Source organism: Scyliorhinus torazame, chromosome 21 (genome assembly GCF_047496885.1).
Source record: "Scyliorhinus torazame isolate Kashiwa2021f chromosome 21, sScyTor2.1, whole genome shotgun sequence".
Lineage (NCBI taxonomy): Eukaryota > Metazoa > Chordata > Chondrichthyes > Carcharhiniformes > Scyliorhinidae > Scyliorhinus > Scyliorhinus torazame.
This window is the reverse complement of record NC_092727.1, coordinates 128,610,432-128,633,685: the sequence shown is the minus strand read 5'-3', so window position 1 is coordinate 128,633,685 and position 23,254 is coordinate 128,610,432. Positions and strand designations below refer to the sequence as shown.

Sequence of the window (23,254 nt, the reverse complement as noted above, 5' to 3'; positions counted from 1 at the left end):
CAATGAAGCAGTCTGTGAACGGTGTCCTCGCAGTCAGCGTCACAATGAAGCAGTCTGCGAACGGTGTCCTCGCAGTCAGCGTCACAATGAAGCAGTCTGGGAACGGTGTCCTCGCAGTCAGCGTCACAATGAAGCAGTCTCGGAACGGTGTCCTCGCAGTCAGCGTCACAGTGAAGCAGTCTGGGAACGGTGTCCTCGCAGTCAGCGTCACAATGAAGCAGTCTGGGAACAGTGTCCTCACAGTCAGCATCTCAATGAAGCAGTCTGGGAACAGTGTCCTCACAGTCAGCATCACAATGAAGCAGTCTGGGAACAGTGTCCCCACAGTCAGTGTCACAATGAAGCAGTCTGCGAACGGTGTCCTCACAGTCAGCGTCACAATGAAGCAGTCTGGGAACGGTGTCCTCACAGTCAGTGTCACAATGAAGCAGTCTGTGAACGGTGTCCTCGCAGTCAGCGTCACAATGAAGCAGTCTGCGAACGGTGTCCTCGCAGTCAGCGTCACTGTGAAGCAGTCTGGGAACTGTGTCCTCGCAGTCAGCGTCACAGTGTAGCAGTCTGCGAACGGTGTCCTCGCAGTCAGTGTCACAGTGAAGCAGTCTGCGAACGGTGTCCTCGCAGTCAGTGTCACAGTGAAGCAGTCTGGGAACGGTGTCCTCGCAGTCAGTGTCACAGTGAAGCAGTCTGGGAACTGTGTCCACGCAGTCAGCGTCACAATGAAGCAGTCTGCGAACGGTGTCCTCGCAGTCAGCGTCACAATGAAGCAGTCTGCGAACGGAGTCCTCGCAGTCAGCGTCACAGTGAAGCAGTCTGGGAACAGTGTCCTCACAGTCAGCGTCACAGTGAAGCAGTCTGGGAACTGTGTCCTCGCAGTCAGTGTCACAATAAACAGTCTGGGAACGGTGTCCTCACAGTCAGCGTCACAGTGAAGCAGTCTGGGAACTGTGTCCTCGCAGTCAGCGTCACAGTGAAACAGTCTGGGAACGGTGTCCTCGCCGTCAGCGTCACAATGAAGCAGTTTGCGAACGGAGTCCTCGCAGGCAGTGTCACAGTGAAGCAGTCTGGGAACGGTGTCCTCGCAGTCAGCGTCACAATGAAGCAGTCTGCGAACGGTGTCCTCACAGTCAGCGTCACAGTGAAGCAGTCTGGGAACTGTGTCCTCGCAGTCAGCGTCACAGTGAAGCAGTCTGGGAGGGGTGTCCTCGCAGTCCGTGTCACAATGAAGCAGTCTGGGAACGGTGTCCTCACAGTCAGCGTCACAGTGAAGCAGTCTGGGAACTGTGTCCTCGCAGTCAGTGTCACAATGAAGCAGTCTGGGAACGGTGTCCTCACAGTCAGTGTCACAGTGAAGCAGTCTGGGAGGGGTGTCCTCGCAGTCAGTGTCACAATGAAGCATTCTGGGAACGGTGTCCTCAGTCAGCGTCACAGTGAAGCAGTCTGGGAACTGCGTCCTCGCAGTCAGCGTCACACTGAAGCAGCCTGGGAACGGTGTCCTCGCAGTCAGCGTCACAGTGAAGCAGTCTGCGAACGGCGTCCTCGCAGTCCGCGTCACAGTGAAGCAGTCTGGGAACGGTCTCCTCGCCGTCAGCGTCACAATGAAGCAGTCTGGGAACTGTGTCCTCGCAGTCAGCGTCACAATGAAGCAGTCTGGGAACTGTGTCCTCGCAGTCAGCGTCACAATGAAGCAGTCTGGGAACTGTGTCCTCGCAGTCAGCGTCACAGTGAAGCAGTCTGGGAACGGTGTCCTCGCAGTCAGCGTCACAGTGAAGCAGTCTGTGAACAGTGTCCTCGCAGTCAGCGTCACCGTGAAGCAGTCTGGGAACGGTGTCCTCGCAGTCAGCGTCACAGTGAAGCAGTCTGGGAACGGTGTCCTCACAGTCAGCGTCACAATGAAGCAGTCTGCGAACGGTGTCCTCGCAGTCAGCGTCACAGTGAAGCAGTCTGTGAACGGTGTCCTCACAGTCAGCGTCACAGTGAAGCAGTCTGGGAACGGTGTCCTCACAGTCAGCGTCACAATGAAGCAGTCTGCGAACGGTGTCCTCACAGTCAGTGTCACAGTGAAGCAGTCTGGGAACTGTGTCCTCACAGTGAGCGTCACAATGAAGCAGTCTGGGAACGGTGTCCTCGCAGTCAGCGTCACAATGAAGCAGTCTGTGAACGGTGTCCTCACAGTCAACGTCACAGTGAAGCAGTCTGGGAACGGTGTCCTCACAGTCAGCGTCACAATGAAGCAGTCTTCGAACGGTGTCCTCACAGTCAGTGTCACAGTGAAGCAGTCTGGGAACTGTGTCCCCGCAGTCAGCGTCACAGTGAAGCAGTCTGGGAACGGTGTCCTCGCAGTCAGCGTCACAGTGAAGCAGTCTGCGAACTGTGTCCTCGCAGTCAGCGTCACAATGAAGCAATCTGCGAACGGTGTCCTCGCAGTCAGCGTCACAGTGAAGCAGTCTGGGAACTGTGTCCTCGCAGTCAGCGTCACAGTGAAGCAGTCTGCGAACGGTGTCCTCGCAGTCAGCGTCACAGTGAAGCAGTCTGCGAACGGTGTCCTCGCAGGCAGTGTCACAATGAAGCAGTCTGGGAACGGTGTCCTCGCAGTCAGTGTCACAATGAAGCAGTCTGCGACCGGTGTCCTCGCAGTCAGTGTCATAGTGAATCAGTCTGGGAACGGTGTCCTCGCAGTCAGTGTCACAGTGAAGCAGTCTGGGAACTGTGTCCTCGCAGTCAGCGTCACAATGAAGCAGTCCGCGAACGGTGTCCTCGCAGTCAGCGTCACAATGAAGCAGTCTGCGAACGGAGTCCTCGCAGTCAGCGTCACAGTGAAGCAGTCTGGGAACATTGTCCCCACAGTCAGCGTCACAGTGAAGCAATCTGGGAACTGTGTCCTCGCAGTCAGCGTCACAATGAAGCAGTCTGGGAACTGTGTCCTCGCAGTCAGCGTCACAAAGAAGCAGTCTGGGAACTGTGTCCTCGCAGTCAGCGTCACAGTGAAGCAGTCTGTGAACAGTGTCCTCGCAGTCAGCGTCACCGTGAAGCAGTCTGGGAACGGTGTCCTCGCAGTCAGCGTCACAGTGAAGCAGTCTGGGAACGGTGTCCTCACAGTCAGTGTCACAGTGAAGCAGTCTGGGAACGGTGTCCTCACAGTCAGCATCACAGTGAAGCAGTCTGGGAACGGTGTCCTCACAGTCAGTTTCACAGTGAAGCAATCTGGGAACAATGTCCTCGCAGTAAGTGTCACAATGAAGCGGTCTGGGAACGGTGTCCTCGCAGTCAGCGTCACAATGAAGCAGTCTGCGAACGGTGTCCTCACAGTCAGTGTCACAGTGAAGCAGTCTGGGAACAGTGTCCCCACAGTCAGTGTCACAATGAAGCAGTCTGCGAACGGTGTCCTCACAGTCAGTGTCACAGTGAAGCAGTCTGGGAACTGTGTCCTCACAGTGAGTGTCACAATGAAGCAGTCTGGGAACGGTGTCCTGGCAGTCAGCGTCACAGTGAAGCAGTCTGGGAACGGTGTCCTCACAGTCAGCGTCACAATGAAGTAGTCTGCGAACGGTGTCCTCGCAGTCAGCGTCACAGTGAAGCAGTCTGTGAACGGTGTCCTCACAGTCAGCGTCACAGTGAAGCAGTCTGGGAACGGTGTCCTCACAGTCAGCGTCACAATGAAGCAGTCTGCGAACGGTGTCCTCACAGTCAGTGTCACAGTGAAGCAGTCTGGGAACTGTGTCCTCACAGTGAGCGTCACAATGAAGCAGTCTGGGAACGGTGTCCTTGCAGTCAGCGTCACAATGAAGCAGTCTGTGAACGGTGTCCTCACAGTCAGCGTCACAGTGAAGCAGTCTGGGAACGGTGTCCTCACAGTCAGCGTCACAATGAAGCAGTCTGGGAACTGTGTCCTCGCAGTCAGCGTCACAGTGAAGCAGTCTGCGAACGGTGTCCTCGCAGTCAGTGTCACAGTGAAGCAGTCTGGGAACTGTGTCCTCGCAGTCAGCGTCACAATGAAGCAGTCTGCGACCGGTGTCCTCGCAGTCAGTGTCACAATGAAGCAGTCTGCGAACGGTGTCCTCGCAGTCAGCGTCACAATGAAGCAGTCTGCGAACGGAGTCCTCACAGTCAGCGTCACAGTGAAGCAATCTGGGAACAGTGTCCTCGCAGTCAGCGTCACAATGAAGCAGTCTGCGAACGGTGTCCTCGCAGTCAGCGTCACAATGAAGCAGTCTGGGAACTGTGTCCTCGCAGTCAGCGTCACAATGAAGCAGTCTGCGAACGGTGTCCTCGCAGTCAGCGTCACAATGAAGCAGTCTGCGAACGGAGTCCTCGCAGTCAGCGTCACAGTGAAGCAGTCTGGGACCAGTGTCCTCACAGTCAGCGTCACAGTGAAGCAATCTGGGAACAGTGTCCTCGCAGTCAGCGTCACAATGAAGCAGTCTGCGAATGGTGTCCTCGCAGTCAGTGTCACAGTGAAGCAGTCTGCGAATGGTGTCCTCGCAGTCTGTGTCACAGTGAAACAGTCTGGGAACGGTGTCCTGCAGTCAGCGTCACAATGAAGCAGTCTGGTAACGGTGTCCTCGCAGTCAGCGTCACAGTGAAGCAGTCTGGGAACTGTGTCCTCGCAGTCAGTGTTACAATGAAGCAGTCTGCGAACGGTGTCCTCACAGTCAGCGTCACAATGAAGCAGTCTTCGAACGGTGTCCTCACAGTCAGTGTCACAGTGAAGCAGTCTGGGAACTGTGTCCCCGCAGTCAGCGTCACAGTGAAGCAGTCTGGGAACGGTGTCCTCGCAGTCAGCGTCACAGTGAAGCAGTCTGCGAACTGTGTCCTCGCAGTCAGCGTCACAATGAAGCAATCTGCGAACGGTGTCCTCGCAGTCAGCGTCACAGTGAAGCAGTCTGGGAACTGTGTCCTCGCAGTCAGCGTCACAGTGAAGCAGTCTGCGAACGGTGTCCTCGCAGTCAGTGTCACAGTGAAGCAGTCTGGGAACTGTGTCCTCGCAGTCAGCGTCACAATGAAGCAGTCTGCGACCGGTGTCCTCGCAGTCAGTGTCACAATGAAGCAGTCTGCGAACGGTGTCCTCGCAGTCAGCGTCACAGTGAAGCAATCTGCGAACGGTGTCCTCGCAGTCAGCGTCACAATGAAGCAGTCTGGGAACTGTGTCCTCGCAGTCAGCGTCACAATGAAGCAGTCTGCGAACGGTGTCCTCGCAGTCAGCGTCACAATGAAGCAGTCTGCGAACTGAGTCCTCGCAGTCAGCGTCACAGTGAAGCAGTCTGGGAACAGTGTCCTCACAGTCAGCGTCACAGTGAAGCAATCTGGGAACAGTGTCCTCGCAGTCAGCGTCACAATGAAGCAGTCTGCGAATGGTGTCCTCGCAGTCAGTGTCACAGTGAAGCAGTCTGCGAATGGTGTCCTCGCAGTCTGTGTCACAGTGAAACAGTCTGGGAACGGTGTCCTGCAGTCAGCGTCACAATGAAGCAGTCTGGTAACGGTGTCCTCGCAGTCAGCGTCACAGTGAAGCAGTCTGGGAACTGTGTCCTCGCAGTCAGTGTTACAATGAAGCAGTCTGCGAACGGTGTCCTCGCAGTCAGTGTCACAGTGAAGCAGTCTGGGAACTGTGTCCTCGCAGTCAGCGTCACAATGAAGCAGTCTGCGAACGGTGTCCTCACAGTCAGCATCACCGTGAAGCAGCCTGCGAACGGTGTCCTCGCAGTCAGCGTCACAGTGAAGCAGTCTGGGAACAGTGTCACCACAGTCAGCGTCACAGTGAAGTAGTCTGGGAACGGTGTCCTCGCAGTCAGCGTCACAGTGAAGTAGTCTGGGAACGGTGTCCTCGCAGTCAGCGTCACAGTGATGTAGTCTGGGAACGGTGTCCTCGCAGTCAGCGTCACAGTGAAGCAGTCTGGGAACGGTGTCCTCGCAGTCAGCGTCACAGTGAAGCAGTCTGGGAACGGTGTCCTCGCAGTCAGCGTCACAGTGAAGCAGTCCGGGAACGGTGTCCTCACAGTCAGCGTCACAATGAAGCAGTCTGGGAACTGTGTCCTCGCAGTCAGCGTCACAATGAAGCAGTCTGGGAACGGTGTCCTCGCAGTCAGTTTCACAGAGAAGCAGTCTGGGAACAATGTCCTCGCAGTAAGTGTCACAATGAAGCAGTCTGGGAACAGTGTCCCCACAGTCAGTGTCACAATGAAGCAGTCTGGGAACGGTGTCCTCGCAGTCAGCGTCACAATGAAGCAGTCTGGGAACAGTGTCCCCACAGTCAGTGTCACAATGAAGCAGTCTGGGAACAGTGTCCCCACAGTCAGTGTCACAATGAAGCAGTCTGGTAACGGTGTCCTGCCACACCCCTAATCAGAGGCCGGTGAATCGAGGGAGGGTGATAGATCCCGGGTAGTAGGCCTTAAGTAGGTTTACAACCGACTTCTGCGAGCACCATTTGGCCCCGTCCTTTTTGGGCGGGGTTTCCGATTCCGATGCCTCTTGGGATTTGGGGGAATCCTGCGTGGCTGCCGGGAATCCCATGGGAGGCGTCTCCTGGGATTCTCCGGGCACATTGTGCTCTCGCACGCGGGCAATGCAGCCAGAGAATTGCACCCGAAATCTTGGAGGAGGCATTGAATGATGCTTTGTGGATAGAATTTAGGAATACAGAAGTAGCAGCCACATTGCTAGGTGTTTATTATAGACCCCCAGATAGTCAGCGGAAAATTGTGGGACAAATAATAATAACAATGAGATAATTATATTAGGTTGAAATGGAGGCGGAGTCTCAGAGTGGCGAGGAACACCCCGATATCGAACCCCAATCCAGGTAGAAAGGGGGCCTCAGCAGGGAACTCCCCTACGAGACCGCACTTCGCCCCGCTTCCTGCCCAGAGGAACTCCCCAACTCCCCTCGCCAGAACTTATCAGTGCAGCGTGCGATCGGGATGCCACCCGACGCATCCCCTAAACTTCACCCCCCCCCCCCCCCCCCAACCCGGAGCCCCAATTCATTCTAAGGAGGCTCACCCCACCTGTGCAGGGCACACCCCGGCCCGATCACCGCCATGCAAAAATTGACCAATGCTGACTGGCACTCTCCTGAGGTCTCCGAGGCGAGTGGGTTAGATCCCAGCGCCTTGGTTAGATATTAGAATGAGAGTCGCTGTCTAATTTGCAGACTTGCTAGAAAGTGATCCTACCCACAATGCGCAGGATTCACATCGCGAAGTCTCGCAAGATCACGTTGGATCACGTTGGATCTTGTGAGGCATGGCGAGCCGGGTAGATCACGGAAACCGGATCTTCCAGGTCGTGTTGCACTGCGCTGATTCGCGGATGCAATGCAACCAGTAGATCCTTAGATTCTGCCCATTGCATTAAGGGCTTAGATGGAGTAGATTTCTTAAAATGTATGCAGAATGTTTTAGGTCAATATGTAGATGGTCCAGCGAGGGACGGAGCAGTGCTGGACCGAGTTCTGGGGATTGAAGCTGGACAGGTGGTTGAGGTGGGTGCTGGGGGATAGTCAGCATGATTTTGTCAGAGGGAGGTCATGCCTAACAAATTTGATTGACCTTTTTGAAGAGGTGACCAGGTGTGTAGATGAGGGTAGTGCAGTTAATGTAGTTTATATGGATTTCAGCAAAGCCTTTGACAAGGTCCCACATGGGAGACTTATAAAGAAGGCAAATGCACCTGGGTTACAGGGTTGCTTGATCAGGTGGATTCAAAATGGATTTAGTTGTACGAGAGTGGGGGTGATGAGAGACTGCTTTAGTGACTGGAAGTCACTGTCCAGTGGGATCTGTTCGGGGTCCCCTATTATTCGTCATTTCTATAAACAACATAGATGACTACGTGGGGAGTAGGATCAGTAGGTTTGCAGGTGACACAAAGATAGGCCGGATGGTTAACAGTGAGGTGGAGTGTCTTGGGCTAGATATCGACGGGATGGTCAAATGGGCAGAAACGTGGCAGCTGGATTTTAATTCTGAGAAGTGTGAGGTGACACATTTTGGAAGGAGTAATTTAACAAGGGAGTATTCAATGAACGGCCTGACCCTGGGACGTTCCGAGGATCAAAGGGACCTTGCCGTGTTTGTCCATAGATCTCTGAAGGCAGAAGAGCAGGTTAATAGGGGGGTGAAAAAGGCATATGGGACACTTGTCCTTATCAGTTGAGGCATAGATTACAAAAGCAGGGATGTCATGTTGGAGTTGTACAGAACTTTGTGAGGCCACAGCTGGAGGACTGTGTGTAATTCTGGTCACCACATTATAAGGACACGATTGCACTGGAGGGGGGGGGGGGGGGGGGGGGGCAGAGGAGGAACATTCACCAGGATGTTGCCTGGGGTGGAACATTTAAATTATGAAGAGAGGTTGGATAGGCTTGGGTTATTTTCTCTGGAGCAGAGGAAACTGAGGGGGTGACCTGATCAAGGTGGACAATATCATGACGGACATGGACAGGGTGGATAGGGAGCAGCTATTCCCCTCAGTTAAAGGGTCAGTCACCAGGGGATGCAGGTTCAAGGTGAACGGCAGGAGATTTAGGGGGGATTTGAGGAAAACCTTTTTACCCAGAGGGTGGTGAGGGTCTGGAACACACTGCCTGGGAGGGGGGTAGAGGCGGGTTGCCTCACATCCTTTAAAAAGTACCTGGATGAGCAGTTGGAACGTCTTCAGATTCACGGCCCAGTGCTGGCAAGTGGGATTAGGTGGGCAGGTGCTTTTCACAGGTCGTGCAGGCTCAATGGGATGGGGGGGGGGGGCTCTTCTGCACCGTGCGATTCTGTGAGGGAAGCAGGGTGGAAACTTTCTTCTGTGTTTCGTTGCTCTGCATCATCTTTAATGCTGACACTGCATGTGTGGGGCCTGTGCCCTCAGTGCCAACAACCAGAGCCATTTTTAAAAAGGTTTGTGAGCTGCTCAGGAAAAGGTAATTGGATGTGGGTTTTTAACGAGGCCAATGGAGAATGAATGCCAGCCTGTTGCAGGCCCTCCCCCAAAATCCACTACCCAAACATTCAATGTTCTCCTTAAAACGTTGTTGTTCTGCGGGTGCGGGGGGGGGGGGGGGGGGGGGGGGATCTGTTTAGCAGGTATGGCTTTAACTTTAAGGTGATTGGCTCCTCTTTCTCCAACAGAGGAACCAGCTTCACCTGCTCACACCTCACGGGCTTTCCGGCATCCATTGCTATTTGCCCAGCCAGCGTTGGCAACCCCAATGCCCGCTCCAGCACGCGCCATTAAATTCTGCCCGATGTTTCTATTTGCGGGGATTGCGGGGCCATGAATACAAGTTAGTTATCCAATAGGGAGAAGATTGGCCAGTTGGAATGCGCAATTTGTTACCACAGGAAGTGACTCAGGAGAATAGGTTAAAGGCTTTGAATACAAAACCAAATAATTAAGAGTGACAGATTTGCTGAAAGACTAAGAGGAGACAGATGGAATAGAAGGGGTCTCTCATGTGGAGCATGATCACCAGGACAGACAAGTTGGTTCGTTTCTGTGCAATTCTGTCTTACTGAATGAAATCTGACACAGCCAGAGAAACGGATTTTATGGCAGGTGACCAAAAGCTTGGTTAAAGGTGTAATATTCTGCACGGAGCCTGCAGGGTGGGAATGCTTGACTTCCCTGTGGTCCTCGCGGAGTACGAGCTCCCTCGCTAGGGGCGGGGTATCTCTATTAACCAATATATAAAACGTCGGCCAGTAATGTGCCAATCAGAGAGGAAGCCAGTCGTGATCTACCAGGTGGTCTACATATCGTTTGTGTAGATTAAACTTTGTTCCTGATTTTGCTCAGTGTGGACCCCACCATGTCCTTAATAAAAAAAGGATAGGTTTTAAGAAGCATCCCATATGCGGAGAGAGAGGTTTAGGGAGGGAATGGCAAGCAGCTGATACGACAGCCGCCAAATGTGGAACCACCAAAATGGTGAATGCTCATGAGGCCAGAATTGGAGAGATGTGGGAGGGGTGCGAGGGTGGAGGGGTGCGAGGGTGGAGGGGTGCGAGGGTGGAGGGGTGCGAGGGTGGAGGGGTGCGAGGGTGGAGGGGTGCGAGGGTGGAGGGGTGCGAGGGTGGAGGGGTGCGAGGGTGGAGGGGTGCGAGGGTGGAGGGGTGCGAGGGTGGAGGGGTGCGAGGGTGGAGGGGTGCGAGGGTGGAGGGGTGCGAGGGTGGAGGGGTGCGAGGGTGGAGGGGTGCGAGGGTGGAGGGGTGCGAGGGTGGAGGGGTGCGAGGGTGGAGGGGTGCGAGGGTGGAGGGGTGCGAGGGTGGAGGGGTGCGAGGGTGGAGGGGTGCGAGGGTGGAGGGGTGCGAGGGTGGAGGGGTGCGAGGCTGTAGGGGTGCGAGGCTGGAGGGGTGCGAGGCTGGAGGGGTGCGAGGCTGGAGGGCTGCGAGGCTGGAGGGGTGCGAGGCTGGAGGGGTGCGAGGGTGGAGGGGTGTGAGGCTTGAGGGGTGCGAGGGTGGAGGGGTGCGAGGGTGGAGGGGTGCGAGGGTGGAGGGGTGCGAGGGTGGAGGGGTGCGAGGGTGGAGGGGTGCGAGGCTGGAGGGGTGTGAGGCTGGAGGGGTGTGAGGCTGGAGGGGTGTGAGGCTGGAGGGGTGTGAGGCTGGAGGGGTGCGAGGGTGGAGGGGTGCGAGGGTGGAGGGGTGCGAGGCTGGAGGGGTGTGAGGCTGGAGGGGTGTGAGGCTGGAGGAGGTTACAGAGAATCGAGAGCGGTGAAGGCCACAGAAGAATTTAAAAACAATAATGGAAATGTATAAATGTCGGCTTTGCTAGACTGGTGTCAATACAGATCAGCGAGGAAGGAAAATGGCAGCAGGGTTTTGGACCAGCTGAAGTTTACTGAAGGTGGAAGATGGGGAAAAGAGAGCATTGGAATAGTTGTGTTTGGAGGTAACAAAGGCATGAATGAGGGGTTTAGCAGCCGATGAACGGACACAGGGGTAGAGACAGACAATGTTCCTGCGATAAAACCTCATTACTCATCAGTGTTTCATGCAACCAGACTTGCTAAAAGCTGGATCTGTAGTATCAGCTTGTCTACTATGCTGAACCCACACGTGTACAGGAGTTAGCACGGAGATGTTTAGCAGCAGGATATGGGAGTGCACACTCCCCATTTACCGCGGAGTTCACCATCTCTGCCTCCCTACAAAATTCCACAGCCGATAAATATATATTTACCTTTCAGCACAAAGGAGATGTGATCGACCCACTCTCTGGCCTCCCGATTGTTTGATGCAGTGAACTGGAAAGAGGAAGAATTATTTCTCAGATGGAAACAATCGGCGTCTCCTCCGCTGCGTTTCAGCACAGTTTTACAAAGTAACATTCCACAACTGAAATTGCAAGACACTAAAACATGGGGAGACACATCAAATAATATACAGCATGTCACACTGCAAAGAACCAAAAGTCGTGACTTAGATTTCTGTAGCACATTTCACAACTTCAGGATGACCCAAAGTCAATGGCATACTTTTGAAATATGGTCACTACTGTGATGTGGGAAATATAACAGTCAATTTGTACACAGCAAGATCCCAGAAACAGCAATGAGATATGACCAGATAATCTATCTCTTTTTAATGTCTGTTGAGGGGTAAACATTGGCCAGGATACCAGGGGGAACTGTCATAATCTTCAAAATAGTTCCATGGGATCGTTTTTCAGTAGATCGCGTAACAGCACTCGACCCTCCCATTCCCCCCACCCACATCCCAACTACCTGACCATCCCATCTGTTCTTTCATTCAATTACATCAATTTGTATCTTAACTCCATCTAAACATCTTGGTCTTGTAACCCTTAATGTTCTCACCTGACGTAAATCTCATCAACCTCAATCCTTTTGGACCTCAGCTCCACAGTCTTTTGCAGGAAGTCAGATCCAGATTTCCACTACCCTTCGGCCCAAAACAAATAACAAGAGAGAGGAGCAGGCGGAGGCCATTTGGCCCATCGAACATGCTCCACATTCAATAGGATCATGGCTGAGCTTCCATATCAGCTCCATTTTCCCGCCCTGTCCCTCGATTCCCACCGTTCTCAAAAATCTATCGATCTCAGTCTTCAACATATTCATCGACTTGAGCATTCACAGCTTTGTGGGGGTAGCGAATTCCAAAGATTCACAAGCCTCCAAGTGAAGACATTGCCCCTAATCTGAGACCCAAATGGCCAACCCCTTCTCCTTAAACATTGACCCCTAGTGCTCGACTCTCCAGCCACGGGGAGAAGCCTCTTCACAGATAATCAGTCAAACCCTTTCAGAATATTATATATTTCAACAAGGGAAGCTCTCATTTTTCTAAACTCCAAAGAATCAAGCTTCAAAGGCCCAATCTACTCAATCTTTCCTCACAGGGGAATCCCTCGAAGTTAAGGAGAATTGCTCCTCCAGTAAGGAGACCCACCCCATGCACAATACTCCAGGGTTGGTCGCATCAACACCCTGGGCAAAGAAGAATGTTTCCTGATCTCACCCCTGAATTTAAAAAAATGTGTTCATGGGATATGGTCGTCGCCGGCTAGTCCTGCATTTATTGCTTCGCCTTCAGAAGGAGCTGCTCTCGAACCGCTGCAGTCCATGTGGTTTGGGCACACCCAGTGTTTTTAGGGAGGGTGCCCCAGAGCTTTGACCCAGAGATAGTGAAGGAACGGCAATTATGTTCCCAATTGTTCTTGATTTATCCAGCAAAGGAAACAGTTTCTCTGTCTCTACTCTACTCTACCAATCCCTTTATCACTTTAAAGACTGATGCGATAACCTGTCTGTTAAGTAATGGGTTAAGAGACATTGCAATTAGTTGTCTCGTTTATGTTAAGTATCCATTAATTGACACTGATATGTAAAGGGGCTTCAGGTGGCCTCTGTCAGGTGATGTGTAGTGAGGTTTTGTGCAAAGGCTGTTGGAAGGAAATGTGTGTTTGTGAAAAAGGAACAGAACTTTAGATTCTTCATATCACAGCAACTAAAACGTCTAACATGTCAACCTTCTAATCCAGACTCAAGGGAATAGAAGTGACATTTGTGTAACCTGGCCTCATAGTTGACCCTTTAATTTGTGGTTTCTTTATGAGGGTAAAATCCTGGGAAGGGGAGAGACAGATGGACGATACACGTACGATAATTTGATCTTTAAACTTTTATCCTATTATTGCACTCGCATTAGAGATGATGCTAAATACCCAGCACTGTGCAGAAATGCTTCTTTGCACATAGATCCCATTCTTAAAAAAGTTAAACATTCAATTAGGAAGTTAGCCCATATTCTGAATAATATACACCTTCAGCAGCAATCTATCATCGGTGCCTGGCCTTCATTCCAGCTAATAATCACACTCACTATAAACCTAATTATACACAATTTATAGATGCTGGAGGAGGCGCCAGAGGAATCTGATCTTGTGGTAGGGAATGCACTGAGAATCTAATTCAGTGCACCGAGGATCACCCCAGTGCATGTATACAGGTCCGCCACAGAGACAGCTTAGCAGACACAAATTCCAACTTGTTTATTTAAAATCGATTTGGCTTTTAACGGGGAGCAAGTCCCAGAGGAGCAGGAGACTGCAGTGAAGAATGCGATGGAGAGAGAGAGATCCCCACAGATGGGCATGCAGCAGGAACTTCTGGAGGTGACACAGAGGGAGGGTGGAGGTGGTACCTAGTGCTCCCCTGCCTGAGGGAGGAGGGCACGGGGATCAGTCTTTCACCAGGATGCTTTCGTGTCACTCCTACTTCAAACCCTGGGAAGGAAGAGAGCATTCTTTATGTGGTCCCCTCCATTAATTGTTTCAGCGTAACCAAATAACGACTTGCATTTATAAAGGGCATTTAACACAGTAAAAACATGCCAAAATGTTTTACAGGAGCGACATCAGATAAAATTTGACATTGAACTAACATTTGCACAGAAGGAGATATTAGGGCAAGTAACCAGAAACTTTGTCCAAGGGGTAGGCTGTGAAGAACGTCTAAGGTGACATGAAAAATGAGTGTGTCTCTCAACTTTATTTTAATGCACATTGGGCGCAAATATTCAACTATTATCTTAATCTCACATCAACATTACCATTAGCTAGTTCCACGCTTAAATTTGATGGGGTTGATGAGCATTATGGTGACCATCTTTTTTTTTTGTTGAAAATATTTTATTAAGGCATGTATAATTTTAACAATAAATGGTGACCATCTTTTTTGTTCATTCACTCATGGGATGTGGGCGTCCCTGCCGGGTCAGCTTTTATTGTCCATCCCTCAGGTTAAGTGTCAACTACATTGTTGTGGATCTTGAGTCAGATGTTGGCCAGTCCAGGTAAGGATGGCACATTTCCTTCCTAATGGACATGAGTGAACCGGATGGGTTTTTACGACAATGGTTTATGGTCGCCTTTTAGTCTTTCAATTCCAGATTTTTACTGAATTCAAATTTCACCATCTGCCATGGAGGGATTTGAACCTGGGTCCCCAGAGCATGACTCTGCGAGAGGGTCAGTGCTGAGGGAGAGCTGCACAGTCAGAGGATCAGTACTGAGGGAGTGCTGCACTGTCAGAGGGTCAGTACTGAGGGAGTGCTGCACTGTCAGAGGGTCAGTGCTGAGGGAGTGCTGCACTGTCAGAGGGTCAGTACTGAGGGATTGCCGCACTGTCAGAGGGTCAGTACTGAGGGAGTGCCGCACTGTCAGAGGGTCAGTACTGAGGGAGTGCTTCACTGTCAGAGGGTCAGTGCGGAGGGAGTGCCGCACTGTCAGAGGGTCAGTACTGAGGGAGTGCCGCACTGTCAGAGGGTCAGTACTGAGGGAGTGCTGTACTGTCAGAGGGTCAGTACTGAGGGAGAGCTGCACTGTCAGACGGTCAGTACTGAGGGATTGCCGCACTGTCAGAGGGTCAGTACTGAGGGAGTGCCGCACTGTCAGAGGGTCAGTACTGAGGGAGTGCTTCACTGTCAGAGGGTCAGTGCGGAGGGAGTGCCGCACTGTCAGAGGGTCAGTACTGAGGGAGTGCCGCACTGTCAGAGGGTCAGTACTGAGGGAGTGCTTCACTGTCAGAGGGTCAGTACTGAGGGAGTGCTGCACTGTCAGAGGGTCAGTGCTGAGGGATTGCCGCACTGTCAGAGGGTCAGTACTGAGGGAGTGCTTCACTGTCAGAGGGTCAGTGCGGAGGGAGTGCTGCACTGTCAGAGGGTCAGTACTGAGGGAGTGCTGCACTGTCAGAGGGTCAATGCTGATGGAGTGCTGCACTGTCAGAGGGTCAGTACTGAGGGAGTGCTGCACTGTCAGAGGGTCAGTACTGAGGGAGAGCTGCACTGTCAGAGGATCAGTACTGAGGGAGTGCTGCACTGTCAGAGGGTCAGTGCTGAGGGATTGCTGCACTGTCTGAGGGTCAGTACTGAGGGAGTGCTGCACTGTCAGAGGGTCAGTACTGAGGGAGTGTCGCACTGTCAGAGGGTCAGTACTGAGGGAGTGCCGCACTGTCAGAGAGTCACTACTGAGGGAGTGCTGCACTGTCAGAGGGTCAGTGCTGAGGGATTGCCGCACTGTCAGAGGGTCAGTACTGAGGGAGTGCTGCACTGTCAGAGGGTCAGTGCCGAGGGAGTGCTGCACTGTCAGAGGGTCAGTACTGAGGGAGTGCTGCAGTGTCAGAGGGTCAGTGCTGAGGGAGTGCTGCACTGTCAGAGGGTCAGTACTGAGGGAGTGCTGCACTGTCTGAGGGTCAGTACTGAGGGTGTGCTGCACTGTCAGAGGGTCGGTACTGAGGGAGTGCCGCACTGTCAGAGGGTCAGTACTGAGGGGGTGCTGCACTGTCAGAGGGTCAGTACTGAGGGAGTGCTGAGGGAGTGCTGCACTGTCAGAGGGTCAGTACTGAGGGAAAGCTGCACTCTCAGAGGGTCAGTACTGAGGGAAAGCTGCACTGTCAGAGGGTCAGTACTGAGGGAATGCTGCACTGTCAGAGGGTCAGTACTGAGGGAGTGCTGCACTGTCAGAGGGTCAGTACTGAGGGAGTGCTGCACTGTCAGAGGGTAAGTGCTGAGGGAGTGCTGCACTGTCAGAGGGTCAGTACTGAGGGAGTGCTGCACTGTCAGAGGGTCAGCACTGAGGGAGTGCTGCACTGTCAGAGGGTCAGCACTGAGGGAGTGCTGCGCTGTCAGAGGGTCAGCACTGAGGGAGTGCTGCACTGTCAGAGGGTCAGCGCTGAGGGAGTGCTGCACTGTCATAGGGTCAGTGCTGAGGGAGTGCTGCACTGTCAGAGGGTCAGTACTGAGGGAGTGCTGCACTGTCAGAGGGTCAGTACTGAGGGAGTGCTGCACTGTCAGAGGGTCAGTACTGAGGGAGTGCTGCACTGTCGGAGGGTCAGTACTGAGGGAGTGCTGCACTGTCAGAGGGTCAGTACTGAGGGAGTGCCGCACTGTCAGAGGGTCAGTACTGAGGGAGTGCCGCAGTGTCAGAGGGTCAGTACTGAGGGATGCTGCACTGTCAGAGGGTCAGTACTGAGGGAGTGCTGCACTGTCAGAGGGTCAGTACTGAGGGAGTGCTGCACTGTCAGAGGGTCAGTACTGAGGGAGTGCTGCACTGTCAGAGGATCAGTACTGAGGGAGTGCTGCACTGTCAGAGTGTCAGTACTGAGGGAGTGCTGCACTGTCAGAGGGTCAGTACTGAGGGAGTGCTGCACTGTCAGAGGGTCAGTACTGAGGGAGTGCTGCACTGTCAGAGGGTCAGTACTGAGGGAGTGCTGCACTGTCAGAGGGTCAGCACTGAGGGAGTGCTGCACTGTCAGAGGGTCAGCACTGAGGGAGTGCTGCGCTGTCAGAGGGTCAGCACTGAGGGAGTGCTGCACTGTCAGAGGGTCAGCGCTGAGGGAGTGCTGCACTGTCATAGGGTCAGTGCTGAGGGAGTGCTGCACTGTCAGAGGGTCAGTACTGAGGGAGTGCTGCACTGTCAGAGGGTCAGTACTGAGGGAGTGCTGCACTGTCAGAGGGTCAGTACTGAGGGAGTGCTGCACTGTCGGAGGGTCAGTACTGAGGGAGTGCTGCACTGTCAGAGGGTCAGTACTGAGGGAGTGCCGCACTGTCAGAGGGTCAGTACTGAGGGAGTGCCGCAGTGTCAGAGGGTCAGTACTGAGGGAGTGCTGCACTGTCAGAGGGTCAGTACTGAGGGAGTGCTGCACTGTCAGAGGGTCAGTACTGAGGGAGTGCTGCACTGTCAGAGGGTCAGTACTGAGGGAGTGCTGCACTGTCAGAGGATCAGTACTGAGGGAGTGCTGCACTGTCAGAGTGTCAGTACTGAGGGAGTGCTGCACTGTCAGAGGGTCAGTACTGAGGGAGTGCTGCACTGTCAGAGGGTCAGTACTGAGGGAGTGCTGCACTGTCAGAGGGTCAGTACTGAGGGAGTGCTGCACTGTCAGAGGGTCAGTACTGAGGGAGTGCTGCACTGTCAGAGGGTCAGTACTGAGGGAGTGCCGCACTGTCAGAGGGTCAGTACTGAGGGAGTGCTGCACTGTCAGAGGTTCCAGCTTTCAGGTGAGATTTCAAACTGAAGCCTGCCTGCCCTTTTGTCTGGCTGCAAATGATCCCCCGGCACTATTTCCAATGTGAGCAGGGGAGATTTCCTTGCTGATCTGGTCATTATCTTATTGCTCTGTCTGTGCGCATGCTGTGTGCAAATTGGTGGCTGCATTTCCAACAATGGTTGAGAACTCTGGGTCTGTACACGTTGTAGTTTAGGAGGATGAGGGGGGATCTTATTGAAACTTACAGGATACTGCGAGGCCTGGATAGAGTGGATGTGGAGAGGATGTTTCCACTTGTAGGAAAAACTAGAAGCAGAGGACACCATCTCAGACTAAAGGGACGATCCTTTAAAACAGAGATGAGGAGGAGTTTCTTCAGCCAGAGGGTGGTGAATCTGTGGAACTCTTTGCCGCAGAAGGCTGTGGAGGCCAATTCTCTGAGTGTCTTTAAGTCAGAGATAGATAGGTCCTTGATTAATAAGGGGATCAGGGGTTATGGAGAGAAGGCAGGAGAATGGGGATGAGAAAAATATCAGCCATGATTGAATGGCGGAGCAGACTCGATGGGCCGAGTGGCCTAATTCTGCTCCTGTGTCTTATGGTCTAACAGAAACTATTCTTAAAATCTGCTTGGGTTGGCTATAAAAAGCACAAATGAATGTTCTGAGATTGTGGAAAGGTCCACAAATGCAGCCTTTTATCATCCAAATATTTTGAAGCTGCTAAATTAAACACTTTCACCTCCAGATCCTCACAGTTACAAAGACATTGGATGAAACGGGGGAGTTCATACCTGATACACCTTCTTGTCTGAACTAATGACCTCAAAGCAGGCATTCTTCTTGGGATCTTTCCGGAGGTTTGAAACCAGGTAAGCTTGGTAGAAATAAAAGGCCCCTCGCTGCTGCTTATCTGCAAGAAACCAAAGAAATAAACTGGACCAAAGTCGGGACAACGCGACAAACAACGTGGAGCTGGAACTACATTTCCATTTTTAAAATTCTTTCAACGGGATTTGGACATTGGTGGCAAAACCAGCATTCGTGACCCATCCCTAGTTGTCCTTGACAACCGAGTGGCTTGCTTAGCTATTTCAGCACACTGCTTAGAGTCTGGAGTCACACTCAGGCCAGACCAGGGGAACGGTGGCAGATACCCTTCCCTGAAGGACATTAGATTAGATGAGTTTTTGCAAACAATAATAGTTCTAACGGTCGCCATTACTCAGACTAGCTTTATATTGCAGATTTATTGATTGAATTTAAATATCACTAGTTGCCCAGTTCCATAGCATTAACCTGGGCATCCGGATTATTCGTCCAGTGACATTACCGCTACATCATCATCTCCCCACATTCAGAGTTCCACTGAAAACTCAGGTCTACAAACAGACAATAGCATGTTCTACCTCAAAGTGGTCAACTCTTTCTTGCCCTCTGAACTGGCTAAACAAGCCATTCAGTTGCACAAAAACCTCAGGGTGATGAATGTCTGCCTTGCCAGAGACGCACATGTCTTGTGAATATGAAGGTGTAAATCCCTGGTCAATGTAAAAGGGGGTTTAGAAATCTGAATTTCAGCGGCAGTTCAGTGTAGATGACCACGAAGACATTGCAATGATTGGTACTGATACCTTTCTCGTTGCCGTAGTAGTAGAACATATTTGTGTTCAACACACAGAAACGCCTCTGCCACTCGGAACCAAAGAAACTGTGATCTAAAGAAAAATAAACGGAAGAGCAGTCGGAATTTAATTCTCAAAAAAGATCGAATTTAGAGATGTTAAAATGAACTTCCACATTCTTCCCCATCACCATCCCTCCCCCAATCTCCCAACTCCATTCCCCACTCACCCACCCTCCACCACCTCTCCCCACCCACCCAACACAACCAGTCTGCTGATAGTATGTGTGAATATTGTTTGAGGACAGGATCAGGACTGATTTCGATATCCTCCCATAACAACAATTTGCATTTATATAGCGCCTTTAATGTAGTAAAACATCTCAAGGTGCCCACAGGAGCATTATCAAATACTCAACAGGTTTATGGAGGAATCTGGGACAGCTGAAGGCACAGCCTCCGAAGGTGGAGTGATTACGATGGGGGAGGCGCACGAGGTCGAATTGGAAGAGCGTGGAGATCCTGATGGGTTGTAGGGGCTGTGGAGGTTTCAAAGATCATGGAAGGACTGAACATGAGGATGAGTTTTATTTTCCACCGATGTGTTGCTGGACTGGGTGCCAACATAGGAGGTGGTGGCTGAACGACCCTGAATGAGTTACGATGTGGGAGCAGCAGAGTTTTGAATGAGCTCTAGATGGAAGATGGGAGGTCGGACAGGGCAGTGCTGGAATTGTCAAGTCTGGAGGTAACACACGTATCACTGAAGATGAACAGCCTGCTGACATATCCAGTCAAAGTTGACCATGAAGAATATGGGCTTAGATGAGGAATTAGAGGTTTCCTGGCAATCTGGAAATGATCGCTCCCAGTCAAAAAAACTTGGGATTGGGAGTTAGAACATTCATTAAATATATTCTACGGCACTTTTTCAAAGAAGAACCAGGGAGGTCTCTGTTGTAACCTGGCCAATTTTTATCCCTCAACTGATATCATTAACTATTCTCTGCTCATTATTACATTGTTGCCTATGGGAGCTTACTGTGCTCCCAGCTAGGGAGTTTAGAACATGTCACAATCTCAAAACAAAGGGTTGACCATTTAGGACTGAAACGAGGAGAAGTTTCATCACTCAGTGGCTTGTGGGCGTTCAGTCGTTTAGTAAATTCAAGACCAAAATCAAATGTTTTGGGGCCCTGAGGAAGGAAATCAAAGGGATATAATGGAGATGGTGCAAGGAAATGGAATTGATGCAGAAGATCAGTTATTGAAAGTTGGAGCAATCTCAGAAGGCTGACTGACTTCCGCTCCTAGTTTGTATCTCAAACTTTCTGCCACCTTTCTCCAAGTGACTGTATAAAGCAGGCATTGTCAAACCCAGGGGCGCGACCCGTGGGTGGGTCGCAGGCGGGTGTCCGGAGGGTCACGGAGCCGTCCGTCGTGGCGCTCCCGATCGCGCAAATCCGCATGCAACAACCGTAGCAGCCGGCTTTTAATAATGCCGGCTGCGAGCGGCCTTCAAAATGGTTAGGAACAGATTTTAAAATTCAGCCGTACTGCGCATGCATGCCCGATGATCGCGCACGCATGCGCAGCGCGGCCGCATTCTTTTTTATAGGGTCGCGGCCTTTTTTGTTCCAAGTTAGGGGGACAAAGGGACCATTGGGGACAAAGGGACCCAAAACCATTTCCTCCATTTTTGTCAGCAACAAACAAGGCAAGAGAAAATGGTGGGTCATGCAGGTCGGCCGGCGTGGGCTGCAAAGGTCGGCCGGTGTGGGTCACGAAGGTCAGCCGGCGGGGGTCGCGAAGGCCGGCCGGCGGGGGTCGCGAAGGTCAGCCGGCGGGGGTCGCGAAGGTCGGCCGTCGTGGGTCGCGAAGGTCGGCCGGCGGGGGTCGCGAAGGTCGGCCGTCGTGGGTCGCGAAGGTCGGCCGGCGTGGATCGCGAAGGTCGGCCGGCGTGGATCGTGAAGGTCGGCCGGCGTGCATCGCGAAGGTCGGCCGGGTTGGGTCCCGAAGGTTGGCCGATTGGTAAAAATGGGTCCCCGGAAAAAAAGTTTGAAAACCACTGGAATAAAGCATTTAATTGGCCATGAGCTTTGGGACACTGAGGTCATGAAAGGCACTATATCAATTCAGGTCTTTCCTTTCTTATTGCATGTTACCATGACATCACTGTTCACCCACCCCTTGGCAGGCTGGCAGATGATGTTCCTCTCGTCACATCTGGATTCTCTGCGGGGTGGTAAAAATTGCAGCACCTCAGCAATAATTGGGTCCTGCCGACTTCTGGGATTAACCAACAACTGCATTAACATTGCATTGTGGGACTGCCCAGGGTGGCAGATGGAGAACTGGGTGGTTTCCTGGTCTTTCATTGATCTAGTAATTCCCACATTGCTACAACTCAGATTGTATCACTATCTGCCCAGAGCCTGATCAGTTTCCTGGTACTACATGTTTCAGGTGATATCAATCTAAACCTAAAGGATTTTTCCTTCCCAGGCTAAATTGAATCTAGCAAACTGTCCACAATGGACGAGGGTGGAATCCCTCAGGAGACCAGATTGAAATCAGAGAGAACCAAATGTAACTTTTCATTGGAAGGGTACATAAAATGTGGAATGGGGTTGGACGCTGAATGGATTGGTGTACATCTGTTCAAGCGGTTAATAGAGATAGAATCTAACAGATGTAGAAGAGTAATGGTGAACCTAATTGGGGTGTTGAAGATAATTAAAGGTTTTGACAGGAGATAGAAACTGAGGAATTCGAGCCAAGCCATTCAGGGAGTGTCAGGAAGCACTTCCTCACACAAAGGGGAAGTGGAATTGTGGAACGTACTGCCCCCAAAATACTACTGAAGCTGGAGGACGTTTGAAACTCAGATTCATGAATGTTTGTTGGGTAAGGTTAGTAAGGGTGACAGAACCCAGAAGGGTGGATAAAGTGAAGATAAAAATTTAGCCGTGATTTAATTGAATGGCGGAACAGACTCAAGAGGCTGGATGATCTTCTCCTGCTTCTGGATATGCTTCGGCAGAGACAAGGGATTCAGGGCGATGGCGGGAAGGCTCGGTTTGGATTCTGATTTTTTTTAAAAACAGACAGGTTGGCTGGGTCCTACTGGCCTTTTCCTGTTCCTGAAATTTTGATCTTAATTAACTTTAAGAAAGGATGGCGCCCTCCTGTACAAGGCAGAGACAGGCAGTGCTCCCCTGTGTAATGAACACAACATTCAATCAGCAATGTCTTCCTGTGTAATGGACTGTGTAGATCACAAAGAAACAATATAAGACACTTAGGGAAAAAGAGGTCTCTGTGGAAATACTGGCAGATGAGAGTGTCTTTCAAACTGACAGGGAAATTTTGTGAAACCTTAGCTACTTGATTGCAAGAGATAAAACCTTGCCGAAAATGGCAGATTGCGCTAATTAACTAAAAATGCCGTTCTCAGCCTAACACTGCAGACATTTTATATTACTGATCTCTATTATCTCTAAATCAACCAGTAAAATAAAAAATAAACTATTTATGTGGTTTGTTGAATCATACAATTCGAATTCAAGGCATCTGCAGTGTTTCCACACTGACATCATTCGAAAGATTCAGAATTATCGGATGGCGTGCTTGCAGTTTCGCCTATCCCGCCTATTATTCTGTTTGGATGTATTCCTGGAGATATTTCTGCAAGACCTCTAACAGCCCCTCCCCTATATTCCTGATATTGGCCACCCAACATGTCCCTCTCCGGAGTGGGGGAGGGGGGGGGGGGGTCCATAAGACCATAAGACGTAGGAGCATGAGACCATAGCTGATCCTTAACTCCACTTTCCTGCCTTATCCCCATAACTCTTGATTCCCTTACTGATAAAAATCTGTCGATCTCAGCCTTGAACATACTTAATAAACCAACCAGATGGGAGGGAGGGGGAGGGGGAGGGGTAATCGGGGGGTGGGGGGGGGGCAGACTGAAGGAAGTGGAGGGGGGTTAGACTGGGGGGGTGGGGGTGGTCAGTCCGGAAGCGGGGTTCAGTTCGTGAATGGGGTGGGGTGGACCGTGTTGCACTGGGAAGTTGCGGGGGGGGGGGGGGGGAGGGGGGAAAGAGAGATCAGGTCAAACCGCATCGCACC

At 51.7% G+C, this 23,254-nt stretch overlaps 1 protein-coding gene across 1 annotated transcript in view; it reads right to left on the bottom strand.

Moving 5' to 3' along the window:
• Positions 1-23,254, bottom strand: part of LOC140398650 (src kinase-associated phosphoprotein 1-like) — a 514,762-nt gene that overhangs the window by 168,675 nt on the left and 322,833 nt on the right. Inside the window, exons 7-9 of the mRNA XM_072487554.1 lie at positions 19,131-19,214; positions 18,291-18,409; positions 11,170-11,233 (exon numbers count right to left, since the gene is read on the bottom strand). Coding sequence (XP_072343655.1) covers positions 11,170-11,233; positions 18,291-18,409; positions 19,131-19,214 — 267 coding nt within the window. The remainder of the gene's footprint in view (positions 1-11,169; positions 11,234-18,290; positions 18,410-19,130; positions 19,215-23,254) is intronic.